The following is a 16,032-nucleotide window of genomic DNA, read 5'->3' as shown; positions in this document are numbered from 1 at the left end:
TTGTATTTTTTTCTGTGAGCAGTCTGACCAATTGCTCTGGTGTTGTATCAGGCCCTGCTGACGGCTCGGCAGGAGAAAGAGATTCAGCTGAAGATGCTGGTGACAAGAGGGGAGTCTGTACAGAGGAACACCTCTGCTGAAGGGGTCCCACTGGTTCGCAAACAGATCCAGGACCTAAAGGACTCCTGGGATGCCCTGCTGTCAGCCTCCATTCAGTGTAAAAGGTGCGCCGACTGACTGTGAATGTGTTTAAAAAGGGCATGCCTCGCGACTTAATCCAGCCAAAAAGAACATTATGTTTAGTTTGTAAACTCTACCCTCGCTTTTATTTGAGATGGATGATATTTGCGTGTGTGACAGATTGCTGTGTAAGAGACTGTTCTGTGTGTTTGTATGTAACAGCCAGCTGGAGGGTGCTCTCTCACAGTGGACTAGTTACCAGGAGGATGTGCGTCAGTTTGTAAGCTGGGTGGAGCGTGTGGAGGAGAGTTTGGACTCCTCAGACAAGTGTTCAGAAATGAGAGACAAAACTGCCAACCTAGGCAAAGCAAAGGTTAGAGTACTTCCCAGTTTGAACATTTTTGTATCCAATTTGTTTTTGATACTCACAAATTAATACTGTTACAATTCCGTTCAGGATGCTTAAGATTCACAGAACAATAAGATATTCTGGGAGCATTTTAAGATTACACACAAAATCTTTCCATTTTTTTTTTATTGCCCATGGAGCATAACCCAGCATATATTTTTGGAACATTTCTTCTCTGCTGAGTCATTATCATTTATTCAGCATGACTGTAGCTTCACTTAAGGATCCATGTTCCTAACCATTTCTCCTCACTGCAGCTGCTGTATGAAGAAGTGTTGAGTCATAGCAGCCTCTTGGACACCATCGCTATGAAGGGCTCCAGCATGGCAGAGCATTATGTCACCCAACTGGAGCTCCAAGACTTGCAAGAACGATACAATAATGTCAAAGCGAAAGCCAAGGTTTGTATGCGATGAAAAGCTCTCACACTAAATGACCGTGTCAGATGTCCACTGAAGTCTGAAGCATATTGATAATTGTTGAGTGATCCGGTGGTCGTAATGAAGTTAAAAAAAAATGTCTTCTGGGCTCTCAGCATGCAGTGGGAAAAGCTGAGGAGTTGGTAACAGCCCATCAGGAATACCAGCGCAGCCTACATGAGTTTAAAGAGTGGCTAGAACAGCAGCAGGAGAGACTGAGCTGTTACACTCAGTTGGAAGGAGATGTAGACATGCTTGAGGACACGCTTCAAAAGCTTCAGGTCAGGACGGCGAAAAAATTCCCTTTTCCACCATCTGTTTCCTTTTATTCCGCAGTGGAATTTCAGCTGCTGTTACTCTGATGTACAGTGGTTGATTAATGGGTCATAAGAATATATTAACGATAGAGAGGAAAGTGTATTTGCACATGTAATTAAAATAGTTTTGTCCATATGCAGGACTTGCAGGTGCATTGCACAGAAGGTCAAGCCTTGCTCAACACGTTATTGCTAAGCCGTGAGCAGATTCTCCCTTGGGGGGCACCCCAGATTGAGGACCGGGCCTTGGAGACCATCCAACAAGAGTGGAGCTCCTACCAGGCCCGGCTAGGGGAGACCCGATCACAGCTCAACAGCGCTCTCGCCAAACTTAGGCAGATTGAGCAGAAGTTTCAGAGGCTGGACACGTGGTTGAAAGGAATGGAGGGGAAAGGCCAGTTGCGCAGTTGTCGACAATCTGATCAAGCCACCAAAGAAGCCCAGCTTCAGTTAGTGAAGGTCAGTGGAAAAATACATGGTTCATCCACAGGAAAAGGATCCATATTTTATACTGAATGATGATTTAATGAAGAGTTAAAAGTTTGGAAAATGTTGTGGGCCGTGGAATGTTCACTCTTAAGCCATAACATGAAATGATGTATGAGAAAAGCACTCATAGCTTACAGTGAATACATTATGAGTAGTTTGAGGAGGTTGTCTATCGCGTCTGGTTTGTGTTATTATGGCATAATATATTCAGAAAAGAAAGTTGCACATATTGTTTTTGCAGAGCTGGCATGAAGAGGTGCTGGTCTACCAGGAGGAGATAGAGGGCTTAAGTTCCCTGGCCCAGCAGGTTCTGGAGGAGACCCACATCAGCAGTCAAGTCAGCACCAAAGCTTCCCAGCTCACCTCCCGTTACCATGCCTTGCTTCTGCACCTGCTCGTAAGATCGTTGTAGACAAAAACTGCATACTTGGAAATAAAAAGGTATATCTAGTTTTAAAAAAAAAGAGATGACACAAGATTGTTTCTCATTAATATCTCAATGTATTGTAGGAGACTATGAAGCAGCTAAAAGAGGAAGTGTCTTGCATTGAGGAGGCTCAGAGTGTCTTCAGCACCTTCTCTGACTGGTTGAGTACAGCACAGAAGAACTTCAGTAGAGTGGCCATCAGTGTTGATGTGGTTGACCGTGTTGCTATGGAGAGAAAGATGAAGAAACTGGAGGTACAAAAATCTACAAACAGTACAGTATTCAGCACAATTAATCACTTAAAGGTCCTTAATGATACATATCCTCAAAACTGACAAAGATTGTTTTATGCTGCCTGGTTTGTATAGGGACTTGTAGCCGTAGAGAAGGATATGTGATTGTAAGAACATTTTCAGTGTGTACTGAAAGCTTGTATACCTTTCTTGCTTTCTCCTTCTCTCTCTCTTTGACTCAGGCTTTGCAGGGGGACATGGAACAGGGCCACAACTTTCTGAAAGCTATGAGGGAGAAAACAGAGCGAGCCATGGCATTTCTGGAGGAGTCAGAGGCTGACCAACTGAAAGAGGAGGTGGACGCCCGACTCTCTCAGCTGGAGGGACTGATGGCGTCTTTACGTTCAGAACTCAGTTCTTTGGAGAAATGCATACAGCTTTCCAAAGACTTCCTGGACAAATATAAGTCTCAGTCACAGTGGCTCATGGAAACCAAAGCCTTATTGGCTTCCCCCGTGGAACATAAAGCTGAACTCTACCAGAAGAAAGCTCAGCTGGCAAAGTACAAAGTATGTTATGTAATGTAATTTCTAACAGTTATATTAAAGATAGAAAATTATATTATCATACCAGTGTGATTGCTTTTTCCAGTTATAGTATCTACAACATCAAGTACTTTGAAACATCAAATGTTGCACTGTGAAGCATTGAGTTTGTTGTAAAGAGGTCAGTTTTAAATGTTCTTCATCTTTCTCCACCAGACAATTCAGCAGACTGTACAGTCTCATGAATCGGCGGTGAGATCTGTTATTGAAAAGGGCGATGCACTGCTTGAGACTATTCGTGACCCTGCCATCAGTGAGAACATGTCAAAGTTGCAGACAGACTACCAAGACCTATGCAACGCTGCTAAGGTACAGCTGTGAAGACTGAAATTTGAATAAGGCGCCATAAAACTTTTAAGACTTAGTAGGCTCTTCTAGGTACTGACAGATGTTTTTATTGTTCTGTATTTTTGTTTAAAAACTAGAGATAAGCGCAGATCAGGGTAGCTGAGTTTACAGTCACAAATACTTGAAGGAGTAATGCAGAGCTGGGGTGATGTTGTTTGCAGACTCAGGTCCAGAGCTTGACTCAGCGGGTGAAGGAGCATGAGGACTATAACAGTGAGCTGCAGGAGGTGGAGAAATGGCTGCTACAGATGTCTAGCAGGCTTGTCACCTCTGACTCCATGCAGAGTGGCAATCTGGAAGTGGCTACGCAACAATTGGCCAGACATAAGGTGTGTGTCCAGCAAATTTTTTCCCTCTCAAATCTTCAGTAACTAACACTGGTTTTTAGACTCAATCTCCACCACCATTAATGATTCGATATCGTTAAACTCTCTCGTGGTTTGCTTTGGTCATTTATATGTGAATTTCTGAATCATGTGGAGCAAATGAGAGCATACTCAAAAGCATTTGCCATCCTCAGATATTAAATAAACATTTGTAATCATTATTGGCCTGTTTTTTCCCTTAGGCTATAATGGAAGAGATAGCCAGCTTTGAGGAACGATTGACAGTTTTAAAGGAGAAAGGAGATGGTCTTGTGAGCAGCTGCTCTGAACAAGTTCAGGCTAAGATCAGCCAGCAGATCCAAGCTCACCAGCAGGGCACCAGAGACAGCTATTCGGCTATCTGTAGTACAGCTCAGCGTGTGAGTCCATGTCCTGTAGTATCTTTAAAACCAACTCTATTCCTCAAATGCTTTTTGTTGTATTGTGGTCATAATACTCACATAAACAAATAACATCTCTCTCCGTTTAGGTTTACCAGAGTCTTGATCGGGAGCTGCAGAAGCATGTTAGCCACCAGGACACTCTGCAGCAATGTCAAACCTGGCTCTCTACTGTCCAAGAGGAAATTCAGCTCCATGCACAGACTCCCTTTGGTCTACAGGAGGCATTGAAACAGGTTAAGTAAAGTCCACACTGCTCCCCATATGACAGTGTTGGAGTAATTGTTCAGTCTATTGTGAAGAAAGCTAACCATATACTCTATGGTATTACAGAGTAAATGTGTTTAGGATTTTAATATTGAATGTTAAGAGTCTGAACACATAGTGAGAGGTGAGCTAATGCTAATTCGAAGTTATTTTTTTTAGCCTGACAGGTGTAGTGTGCATGAGCACCTAAATTGATAATACTATAAAATCTGCAACATTTCCATAGAACTTCCATGTCAAGTGCGTTAGTGTTCATAATGATAGCAGCTGGATTGAGTGCCCATTGATATTAAACTCATACAAACCTAAAGCAGTGTAGTTTGCTAAGAACAATAGTAGCTATAAGTCCTAACCACTCCACGATTTAGCTGATTATGACATAGGTGTTTGATTTTGGCAGGTAAAGCACTTCAGGGCCCTGCAGGAACAGGCCAGCACATACCTGGACCTGGTGTGTTCAGTGTGTGATCTCTCTGATGAGGCTGTGAGAGCTTCAGCAGCTAAGATCCAGGAAGTCAAACACATGGTATGTTTTTACACCCATCTGATCGTATTTCAGGGATCCTTCTGTTGTTATATTTTATTACAATTTCCACAGATTTTGCCCTGTATCAGTACTGCTATTGTGGTTGTTTCTGTAATGCCACAGATAGAGGAGAGGATGGCCCGATCTCAAGAGCTGGCAGAGAACTGGAGGGAGATCAAAGAGCAGAAGCAGGAGCTGTCCACACTCTTCCAAGACATGGAACAGCAGCTACAAAGCCTGTCCAGACGACCTGCGGAGCTGGAGCCCAAGATTGCTCAGAACATGCTGGATCAGGCAAAGGCAAGTAGTTCTAAACGTGCTTTTCATTTGTGTCTGAGAGTTTTAGTACAGATACGTCCAATTGTTTCAGTCAAAGTTCTGTATCAGAGGCCCTCTCATCTATGACATGTTATGCGAGTTTTGGGGGCCTGTGATGTTAATCTCCTATTTTTTTTTCTTTTATTTGCCCATCAGGAGTTTGTACAACAGTTACAGAGCAGGCAGAGTACTCTGACTAAGATGACAGAGTGTGTGACTAAGCTGACAGAAGGAAAGGATTCTCCAGAGCATACAGAGATTGGACGATTGAGTCATTCATGGCTAGAGCTGTGTCATCAGGCCAACAAGCTACAGGCCCAGAGAGAGGAGGATCTTCAGCGGACGAGGGAGTATCATGACTGCATCGCTGCCATGGAAACCCTTTTTGAACAGGTGTCCAAGGAGTGGGACAACCTGGCAAGGTATGATGATAATGTACTGTTCAGCAGTACTGAATAATTTTAAAGAGCATAGAACTTGTCAATATATCATACAAATTTCAAATGTATGAATTGCATTTCATTTTGTCTTTGACATCAGTAAAATATTTTGTTGAAAATGTGATGATATCAAATGTTTATTATCTTTTAGAACGGATGCCGAGAGCACATCTGATCACTTGGAGGCACTGCGAAAACTATCAGTTGCTCTCAAGGAGAAGAAAGGTACCCTTGAGGATTTGAAAGACCAAAGGCAGAGGGTGATCTGCCACTTAAATTTGGATGACAAGGAACTAGTAAAAGAGCAGATCAGCCACTTTGAGCAGCGCTGGACCCAACTGGAGAGCCTGATTGAAAGGAAGATCCAAGACTCCCTTTTGACATTAGAGGACATGGGTCAGGTAGAAGCTCGTCTGAGGGAAGCACGAGAATGGGCTGAAGAGCAACAGCCTGCTCTTTCCAAAGCCATGAAAATGAGTCCTCCACCAGATCTTGCTCAAAGCTTCCTCTTCGACCACATAAGCATCTGCAGCGAGCTGGAGGCTAAGCAGCTGCTCCTGGCCCAAGCAATGACTGATGCAGATAGAGTACTCGCCAATCTGGGCCTCTGTGAGCGGCAAAAACTGCAACAGCTCATCAAAGACACTCAAGAAGAGGTGGAGTCACTGAGTGTAAAAGTGGCCCAACGAAGAAAGCATCTCAGCAAGGCCTTCACAGAGAGGACCCAGTTCCTCCAAGCTGTGAGCCAGGCCATCAGTTGGGTTCAACAAAATGAGAAGAAGGCACAGGCTGATGAATACATAGCCCTTTTACCAGATGACCTGTCCAAACAAGTCAGGACATGTAGGAACATTCAGTGCAGTTTGAAGGCCTACCAAAGTGAACTGACTTCCCTGTGGTCCCAAGGGAGGGATCTCATGAAAGATGCCACTGAGGATGAAAAGATGGAGTTGCTAACCAAGCTTCAAGAGTTACAGAATATTTTCGAGGTGGCCATGCAGAGGTGCAGCCAAAGGCTACAGGAGCTGGAGAAAGTGCTTGTTACAAGAAAGTATTTCAAGGCTGACCTTGAGAAAATATGTCAGTGGTTGAAACAAGCAGATATAGTAACATTTCCTGAGATTAACCTCATGAATGGAGATGCTGAACTAAGTGCACAGCTTGCAAAGTACCAACAAATATTGGATCAAGCCATGGAGTTTGAGAATCTCTTGCTTATTGTACAGAAAGCAGGTCAGGACATTCTACCTACTCTGAATGAGGTTGACCACTGCTACTTAGATGAGAAACTCAATTCTCTCCCCCAGCAGTACAATAACATTTTAGCGTTAGCCAAAGAAAAACAGGAGAAGATCCAGCAGGCCATTCTAGCACGCAAGGAATATGCATCTTTCATTGATGTGACCCACAAAGCATTGAAAGAACTTGAAGAGCAATTCCATAACTTGGGGACTCAGCCTGTAGGCCTGAAAACAGAGGAAGTTATCAGCTTACAGGGTGATTATAAAGGTCTCCTTGAGGAATTGACCAATCTTGGGCAGGCTGTTAGTGAACTCAATCAGAAAAAAGAGGGATTCCGTAGCACTGGTCAGCCATGGAGGCCTGAGGAGATGACTCAACTTGTCAGCCTTTACAATGGACTCAAGAGACTGATCGAGCAAAGAGTGGAACATCTTGATGACACTTTGGAGTCATTCGAGGACCACCAAGCCATGGCTATGCAGGTTGACTCTGAGTTGAAGGCCACAAAAGAGCAGCTGGTCAAAGTCAATGCAGAGACCCAGTCAGCAGAGGAAAGACTAAAGAATTACCATGGCTTAGCTGCCAGTCTGCAGGGTGCTAGTTCTCACCTGTCTAGACTCATGGAGCAGATGGACAGCCTGGCTTCTCACATGGACCCAGCTGCCCATGAGGTCTCAAAACAACAGGTCATCACATGGCAGGAGGAACTCCATTCACTACAATCTGCTGTTGGGGAGCTGATAGTGGAATGTGAGAACAGATTTGTGCAGAGTAAGGATTTTGAGACAGAGGTTAACAGGACTTTGGCCTGGCTGCAGCAGATCAGAGATGAGTTGGGCTGTGCTGTGGTTGTGGATGTGAAAGTGGAGAAGGTCCAGGAGGAGATCAGGAAGCAGCAGATAATGCAGGAGGAAGTGCAATCCCGTCTAAGAATTGTAGCTGCCCTGAGCACTCGAGAGAAGCAGAAATACATAAGTGCCAATGAACTGGTCCCTGCCCATGTTGACTCAAGTTTGCAAGAGATGGCAAAGCTTGAAGCTGATGTTCAACAAGCTTTGAGTTCCAAACAGGTAAGAGCCATTGTTACAAATTAGCTTAGTTGTTGAAATAATAGAGCTCTACCTTCTATATAATTCAGATGCAATGTTAACATTGTCTTTGCACTAACCTGTAATTCCTCCTTATTTAGATCACACTAGAGCAAGCGCTGGTACTGTGTCAGAAGTACCATTCCAGGATGCAGACAGCTTGTGAGTGGTTGGAGGACGCTGTCAGCTTCTTACAGCAGGCCAGTCTTGGAGTAGATGTTGAGAATTATGAGGAGTGCTTGCGGCAACAGGAGGACATCATGGCCACAGAACAAGACTTCTTAGGTGTACTGCAAGAACTGGAAGCACTTCCTCCTCAGTTGGAGAACCTTGTCAACCCCACAGCTAAAGAACAGCTTCGGCTGAGTGTTGAGTCTGCCCAGCAGAGAGGTGTGGAAGTCAGAGACAGACTACAGTGCCACCAAGATGTCTTGAACAGGTAGAACACAACAGAGCTTAGAATGATATCTCTTCAAGGATAATGCATCTCATCTTAGAAAGCTGTACGACTGAATATATTAGGTAAAATGAGAAAACATTTATTGTACTGTTTAATAATACTTGCTTTCATGCTCATGCCAGCTGTGTAGCACAGTGGAAAACTTACCAAGAGGCCAGACAGACGGTCATTGAGCTGATGAATGAGGCAGAGAAGAAACTGACAGAGTTCTCCACAGCCAAGGCTGCCACCTTTCAGGAAGCAGAGGAGAAACTTAGAAGTCACAAGGTAATGAAATGGATCTTTACTAAATATTTGGATGCCAGTAATTTGCCATTTGATCCAATAATTTTATATGTCTCTTGCCTTGCAGACTCTGGTATCCATGGTAAACAGCTTCCAGGAGAAACTGACTGGTCTTGAAGAGCAGGCCTCACAGTTGGAACTGATCGGGAGTGACGCTAGCAAGGCCACCATAAGCCGCTCCATGACCACAGTATGGCAGCGCTGGACCAGATTACGCAGTGTGGCAAGAGGCCAAGAGCGAGTGCTAGAGGACACCGCCCATGAGTGGAGGACCTTCAGAGAAAAGGTACTGTGTCAAAGATCAAATGGTGAGGACACTAACTACTTGTTGGTTAACTGGGATTTCATACAAGATATTTTGGTTAACAGTGTCTATACTATACATCATTGCTTGAAATGGCCTGAATGGTATGCATATGTTTATGTTACCAAACATTATTTCCAGTGGTGCTGAACAGATGCTACAATAAAATATTAATTTTTTTTGTCTCTTGTAATTTTCTGTACTGCTCAGATGATGAAAGTAAGAGCGGTAGCAGAAGAGCTGAAGGGCCGTGTCCCTGAGTGTGCTGTTGAGAAGGTGTCCAAAGCCACACTGCAGTCTCATCTTGATCAGTGTGAGTGCGTCAGTCAAGACCTAGAGAGAGAGCTCTCTTCCCTCACCCTGCTCCGCCAATATGCCCTCAGCCTCTTGCATGATGTGGAAGTGTCCGTGCCAACTGCTGACCATGACCATCTACCCAGCTTGCGGGAGATTAAAGCTGTTCAAGATCAGTTTGAGAGGTAATAGAGATAGATGTCTTCCTGTGTAGTTGACTGTCTTATACATTTATCTCGGGTTTTGATCAGCAAATTGGAGAGAAGTGAAAAATAAGATGTCAAATGCTGCTGGGTAAGTTTGTTTGTTCTTCTCAGCCTACTGCAGCATGCCAGGACTGGCCGTGCCCGAGCTCAGCAGGAGCTGAAAGACAGAGAGGAGGTGGAGAGAGGACTGAGCTTAGTGAAGAGCTGGATCTTAGATTCTAGGGAGCTTCTGCTCAATCCTACTTCTGACATGGACACTCTAATGCAAGAGCTGGAGGTGACTTCCTAGAACACTACTAATAATCATTCTTTCTGGCATTTATCATTATTGGCTTCAGACAGTTTCTTTATACTAATCCGTTTTTTACCCAGATCATACAAAATTCAGTTTTAATATACTGCGTCATATTGTAGCCAGACCATTTCCCTGTGATTTATTGAGTAGTAAACATTATGTCTTTTTTTCTTGTATAACAGGGTATATACAGCGTTCCCCACTGGACTTTATAATCTTGATTGATTGATTTTATTTACAGGTGATGCACGGAGAGCTTATCTCCCATCGTCAGAATGTTGATAAGATTGCTGAGCAGCAACAAAGCAAGTATCTGGACCTGTACACCATTCTGCCCTCTGAAATCTCCATGCAGCTGGCTGAAGTGTCCCTAGCACTGGGCTCCATTGAGGATCAGGTACTAAAAGACCGCAGAATTCACTGTCACTCTGGGCCAGGGTTTCCCAACATGTTGTCAGCTGAACCCCTTGAACCCAAATAATTTCCCGGAAGTATGCCCTTCATATTTTAACTAATTTCATTTAATTTGACATTGATGTTTCTGTCGCAGTCTCACAAATCACCTGGAGGGCTGCTTATGCTCTAGATCATTATTGTGTTTTTTCTCCCTAGGTGCGATGCTCAAATTTCTACCAAGCTTTTAAGTTAGGCCTTTGTACAGCAGTCACTTCAGTTAAATTAAGGTTACGTAGGCTAACACAACCATCCAGCGTTGCATGTGAAGGCAATCCTTCATTAGTATCAGCAAATACAAAAGTGTAACATTTTTGAGAGAGAGTATAGTTTATGTTACTCTAACCACAACTGTATAGACACCTGGTCAATGAGAAAGAGGAATAGCTGACTCACTCACCTTATGAACAAGTATTCCTGTACATTTCCAGCCATTGTCAGCAAATGAGACACAACTGGGATTTGAACTTTTGACCTCACCTGTAATGCACAGAGCCCCATTTAAACAGATTTTAAAAAACTGCCCCCTGCATAAATAAAAGCTAACTGTGTCCTCAATAAATGTGTTTGAAATGTATGAGTTCTAGATATTGCAGTTATAATATTATTGTTTGTATGATGTGCTGCACGATGTTTAAGGTTCAAGCCAAGGAAAGAGACATCCAGAAAAACAGAACAATCAAGGAGGAGTTCAATTCGAGAATTCATGATGTGTCTGAGAAAATGAAGACCATTTCTGCGTCACTAAAGGAGAAGGCCACAGATACTGACCAAGCCAAAGAAGAAACTAAAGTATGTGACAGTAAATGAACAATGAAGTAAACACAATGAGGAAAAATATGGATATATTTCTCACATTTGTCCTCTCTGTTTTCTCATTCCCTCTCTCAGTATCTCTGTGAAGAACTGGAGGGTTGTGGCCGCAATCTTGCAGAACTCGATGCTGCTGTGCAAGAGTTTGGCCGTCGAAATCCTCTTGTGGCCAAACAGCTGAGTGATGCCATTGCCAAATTAGGGGAGATTCACCATCACACGCTCCGAATGGCAGAGTACAGGACCATCTGGCTAAAGAAGGTCAGAATCAGGAAATGGATTATCATTGAATGAGTATACAAATAGAGAACAAGGATGACTAAAGCTATTATATAGCAGAAAATGACTAAGATGTGAATCTTAGTGTGTTTTATACCATATATAAATATATCACTTTCTTTAAATTACTGCAAGCAGTGAAGAGAGGTGCTTAAGTGATGTCATTTGGATGCTTTGTCTCTGCCCTCTAGGCTGATGGTCACCTTGATGAGTACAATGAGATGCTTGAGTTTATAGTGAAGTGGACAGACAGAGCCAGAAGTCTGGTGAAGACCAACATCATCTGGAACTCTGCCTCTCAACTGCAAGAACAGATTAAGATGCACCAAGTGAGTCTCAAGCATACAAACTCTCCACTATGTGATATTCATTATAGAGCATAACCACTAATTTCTAGTTCTTTTCCCGCACTTCAGGCTGTGCTACATGAGTCACAGGAGCTCCATGGAGATCTGGAGGCAATGATGGAGAAGGTGGAGATACTGTCTGAGATGCTGCAAGTGGAAGCCATGAGCCAGCAGGTGTCAGAGCTGAGTCGCCACACTGAAGAGCTGGAGCAGAACATCAGATCACGTCTGCAGAGTCTGCAAGATGCAGCCAAGGTAGCATATCATCAGCTTACTCGCTGCGAGAATTTAGAACATCATTGGCACCTGGCCAAAGTGGGATAAAATCAAGTTCATTTGAGCAGCTTTCCTACATTGTACCGTTTTGTCTAACAAGTTAAGCAGAAACTAGACAGATGTCTGGGAACCCCCTGTGTGACTGACTTATGTTGACATTTCCTTCCAGGATATGGAGCAGTTTGAATGTGAGGTGAAGACGCTGCATGCATCTCTGGAGCAAGTCCAGGCTACTCTTACCTCTCCTGAACTGGCTCGTCTGAGTCTAAAGGAGCAGCTGGCTCAAAGACAGGTACACATATAATAAAACCCTGCAAATGTGTGTCAGGGTAGTACTATCTATACAGATACTCCTACAATAATTTAAAACATTTAGTAGTACATTCTTTTACTCCGCCATAATTTTAACAAATTAAATACTAAACAAGTAATCAAAGTATACGTATAAATATTTATGTAATGTAAGTACTTTTTAACATGTCCTTCAGAAACTCAGACTTTTTTAAACTATTGCATCTTGAGCCTTAGTATGTGTAATGCATTGCTAAACATGTCACTAAACACAAATCATATTCACTGATCTGCAGGGTTCAAAACATAACAAATCTGACACTCCAAACTTTTAAAGTACATTATTCATATCTTAGAGGCTCCTACATGTACTAAATCCATGATACTGAGCCCACAGCTCCAAGCCAGTACCATTGTTCTAAACTGTTACTTTTAAATAAAAAATCATTAGCATTGTAATTGAATCTCTTCATATAAAGGCAATGTAAAAGTAAATACAGTGCATTAGCAGACAAAAACACATCATTTGCGATTAAATCAAAACTAATAAAAGACCCAACATGCTGAAATTTTAACAGATTTAAAATTAGTCCTGGAAGAAGACACGTTTTTTGAGGAGTTATTCTCTTTTGCAGCGTCTGTTGTCAGACATGGAGGGCTTCAAGCAGCAGGTGCAGGCAGTGCAGGCATGTCAGAGTGCTCTGAGGGTGCCTGAGGAGGTGGTGACCAGCCTTTCAATCTGCCGTAATGCCCTTAGTTTGCAGCAGGAGGCCAGCCAGCTACAGCACACAGCCATCCAGCAGTGCAACATTCTGCAGGTAAGGGATGCTATAGTCCTGCAGAAGAATTGCAAGAACAGTTTGCATTGAATGATATAGCAACACTGAGCATTTATCTGTTGAAGCAGTCAAATAACACTGTCCTCATGACACTGTGTCTGTGTGTCCTCTGTCAGGAGGCGGTGGTACAGTATGAACAATATGAGCAGGAGGTGAGGGATCTCCAGAGACTGATCGAGGAGGCTCATCGGGCCATCCAGGACCAACCCGTTCCCACTGGTAACATCCAGGAGCTTCAGGATCAGATCCACCACCACGAGGTACACAAACCCGTCAAACTGTAGACATACAGAGTCAGTCTCTCACTTAGTTGAGGCACTACTCAGATCCATTTTCCAGGGCTCAGAATCAGTTACTTAATTATAAGATGAACAGTGTAAAGGGTGTACACCTGGAGTTGAGTGTCTGTAAACACATGGAACTATCCTTCCTTTTTTTTTAATCATGTAGCATATTTGTTTATTTACTAATTGAGTCCTTTTTGGCTTTTTCTCCATAGGAACTGGCCCAGAAGATCAAAGGCTATCAGGAGCAAATTGCCTCTCTAAATTCAAAATGTAAGATGCTGACAGTGAAGGCCAAGCATGCCACCATGCTGCTGACTGTAAGTGATGCAGAGGAGCTAACAGAGGGCCAGGATGATTTAGAGAGTGATTTGCTGTCCAAACAAACTGCAGCACAGACCTCAATGGCCATGGTAAGTGTGCCTGTGACCCCTCATCTCTCTCACTCACTCTCTTTCACTTTCTCTGTATCTCATTATCTCTTCCATGTGTGTGTCTGTGCGTGTGTGTGTGCGTTTGCGTTTGCGTTTGCGTGTGCACGTGCGTGTGCTGTGTGTGTTTGTGTGTGTGTGTGTGCACTCACCCTACTCACTCTGCTGATTTGAGTTAATACAGCTATTTACAGGTCCCTTTCAACAGCATTTGCATACTGCATTTGAACTGCTTTGCTGGCTGTTTTCATACTGCGCACCTTGATATTTTTCACACTTGCGATCTTTTTTTTTTTTTCTCTTGTTTCACACCTGAATTGGGTGGGGTCAGATGACGGGGGGCCGTTGTCATACTCTCCTCACCCCTGTCACAGAGGAGTCTGGGGAAGAGGGGACAAACAGCGAAATTTCCTCTCCTCCTTTCTGTCGCTCTCCCTCTCCTATCACTAACTCTGAGGCCTCTATCAGCAAGGTAGCCTGACTAGTGCTAAGACGTTTACTCAACACTTAACCCTGTTATGGATCTATTTTTTTGAACATTTAATATTTAAGTTTGTTCATCATTGTGTTGAAATCATGACTTTTGCATTTTAATTTTGCGTAAAATTAATGAAAAACTTAATCTGAAATTCAACACTAACCCTAATGCGTCGTGCCATTTGTTTTCCATCTGGCTAATCAAACTAATTTTAATTTTTTCTTGAGCTATGATGTTCTTGGGGTTTCGGTACTAGTTTGCATGGAACGATAACATTTGCCATGTTTAATTATTGTCCATTTTTTAGGAAATGAATTTGAATTCTTGTCATTTCTGGGCTTTTTCTCCTGACCATACATAGATGTCAATGGGACGACCTACTCTTTCAAGAGCCCCTATCCAGGAGCTGTTTGATCCAACACTGGAATCTGTTGCTAATCTGGATGATCTCCAGCGTTCATGGGAGACACTGAAAAATGTGGTATGGGTCACGTTTACTACAAGCCAACAGGACTTTCTCTGTTTTCAAACACTAACTACCTCTCACTTACGCATATATATTTATATATGTATATTTGTGCATACAGATCAGTGAAAAGCAAAAGACTCTTTATGAAGCCCTTGAAAGGCAGCAGCGCTATCAAGGCTCCCTGCAGTCCATCTCCGCTAAGATGGAGTCCATTGAGACCAAACTGAATGAGACTGTTGAGCCTGATCAGAGTCCAGAGAGCCAGATGATCACCCATCAGGTGAGAGAAAGAGAAATACAGTGACACTGTTATCTAAGTTCACATAGCCTGATAGAAACACCACCATCTACCCTCACGAGCTTTCTCCAAGACTGCTCTAGGTTACGCGGACTTTTACTTACTCTCAGCCCAAACACATTAAATGAATCCTGATTCAGGGTGATTCATTTAATCCAGTTAGCAAGGTGTGAATATTGGAGTCAGGTGTATGTCTCACAAGCTGAGAGGAGACTGGATGTAAGTGTAGGCAGTTCTTTATTGAAATCCAAATTGTAATCCTAATTGTGGTCAATAAACAGGCAATAAACTGGCCACTGAGGGGCTAGGCAGATCTGAGGTCAAGAACAAGCTACGGTCAATACACTGGAGAGCTAAACAGAGATAGCAGGGTTAAACAAAGAACAGGGCTAACAAAACTAACTAGGAGCAAGGTTAAACAGAGCTAACTGGGAACAAGGTTAAACAGAGCTAACAGAACTAACTGGGAACAAGGTTAAACAGAACTTACTGGAAACAAGGTTAAGCAGAGCTAACTGGAAACAAGGTAAACTAGAGCAAAGGACCAGCTCAGTACACACAACAAGCATAAGACTTTGTAAGGGTACAAAGGAAAACACAGGGGTATATATACACAGATATAATGAGGAAGCAAACTGGGGACAGGTGCACACAATTAACTAACAAGGTGGTCCAACTTGGCTCTGATTGGCCAGGAGACAGGGCGGTAGGAACAGGGACCTGACAGTATGTTTGATTCATGTACATTAGATTGGGACTCGGACAAAATCCTGTAGGAATGTGACATTTCAGGAGAGTGGTCAACTATTCTCAATTCATAAAGTATCTGTTGTTTTAACTGAATGCTCCTCTTTAG

The 16,032-nt window shown here is 43.1% G+C and overlaps 1 protein-coding gene across 1 annotated transcript in view; it reads left to right on the top strand.

Annotated features, from left to right (window-relative positions):
- Window positions 1-16,032, top strand: part of syne1b (spectrin repeat containing, nuclear envelope 1b) — a 72,988-nt gene that overhangs the window by 30,470 nt on the left and 26,486 nt on the right. Inside the window, exons 62-94 of the mRNA XM_030769204.1 lie at window positions 52-224; window positions 403-553; window positions 847-990; window positions 1,125-1,289; window positions 1,467-1,784; window positions 2,056-2,211; window positions 2,325-2,495; window positions 2,717-3,043; window positions 3,236-3,388; window positions 3,589-3,756; window positions 3,996-4,172; window positions 4,283-4,429; window positions 4,861-4,986; window positions 5,110-5,286; window positions 5,461-5,726; window positions 5,896-8,056; window positions 8,176-8,513; window positions 8,657-8,801; window positions 8,887-9,105; window positions 9,334-9,602; window positions 9,735-9,900; window positions 10,160-10,315; window positions 11,011-11,163; window positions 11,263-11,445; window positions 11,655-11,792; window positions 11,880-12,065; window positions 12,256-12,378; window positions 13,013-13,195; window positions 13,333-13,476; window positions 13,716-13,913; window positions 14,263-14,403; window positions 14,771-14,890; window positions 14,997-15,158. Of these exons, the coding sequence (XP_030625064.1) occupies window positions 52-224; window positions 403-553; window positions 847-990; window positions 1,125-1,289; window positions 1,467-1,784; window positions 2,056-2,211; window positions 2,325-2,495; window positions 2,717-3,043; window positions 3,236-3,388; window positions 3,589-3,756; window positions 3,996-4,172; window positions 4,283-4,429; window positions 4,861-4,986; window positions 5,110-5,286; window positions 5,461-5,726; window positions 5,896-8,056; window positions 8,176-8,513; window positions 8,657-8,801; window positions 8,887-9,105; window positions 9,334-9,602; window positions 9,735-9,900; window positions 10,160-10,315; window positions 11,011-11,163; window positions 11,263-11,445; window positions 11,655-11,792; window positions 11,880-12,065; window positions 12,256-12,378; window positions 13,013-13,195; window positions 13,333-13,476; window positions 13,716-13,913; window positions 14,263-14,403; window positions 14,771-14,890; window positions 14,997-15,158 (8,004 nt within the window). The remainder of the gene's footprint in view (window positions 1-51; window positions 225-402; window positions 554-846; window positions 991-1,124; window positions 1,290-1,466; window positions 1,785-2,055; window positions 2,212-2,324; window positions 2,496-2,716; window positions 3,044-3,235; window positions 3,389-3,588; window positions 3,757-3,995; window positions 4,173-4,282; window positions 4,430-4,860; window positions 4,987-5,109; window positions 5,287-5,460; window positions 5,727-5,895; window positions 8,057-8,175; window positions 8,514-8,656; window positions 8,802-8,886; window positions 9,106-9,333; window positions 9,603-9,734; window positions 9,901-10,159; window positions 10,316-11,010; window positions 11,164-11,262; window positions 11,446-11,654; window positions 11,793-11,879; window positions 12,066-12,255; window positions 12,379-13,012; window positions 13,196-13,332; window positions 13,477-13,715; window positions 13,914-14,262; window positions 14,404-14,770; window positions 14,891-14,996; window positions 15,159-16,032) is intronic.

The sequence above is a fragment of the Chanos chanos genome, chromosome 1, assembly GCF_902362185.1.
Source record: "Chanos chanos chromosome 1, fChaCha1.1, whole genome shotgun sequence".
NCBI classification, from domain to species: domain Eukaryota; kingdom Metazoa; phylum Chordata; class Actinopteri; order Gonorynchiformes; family Chanidae; genus Chanos; species Chanos chanos.
The sequence above is the reverse complement of the archived record's forward strand: the minus strand, read 5'-3'. Positions and strand labels throughout refer to the sequence as shown.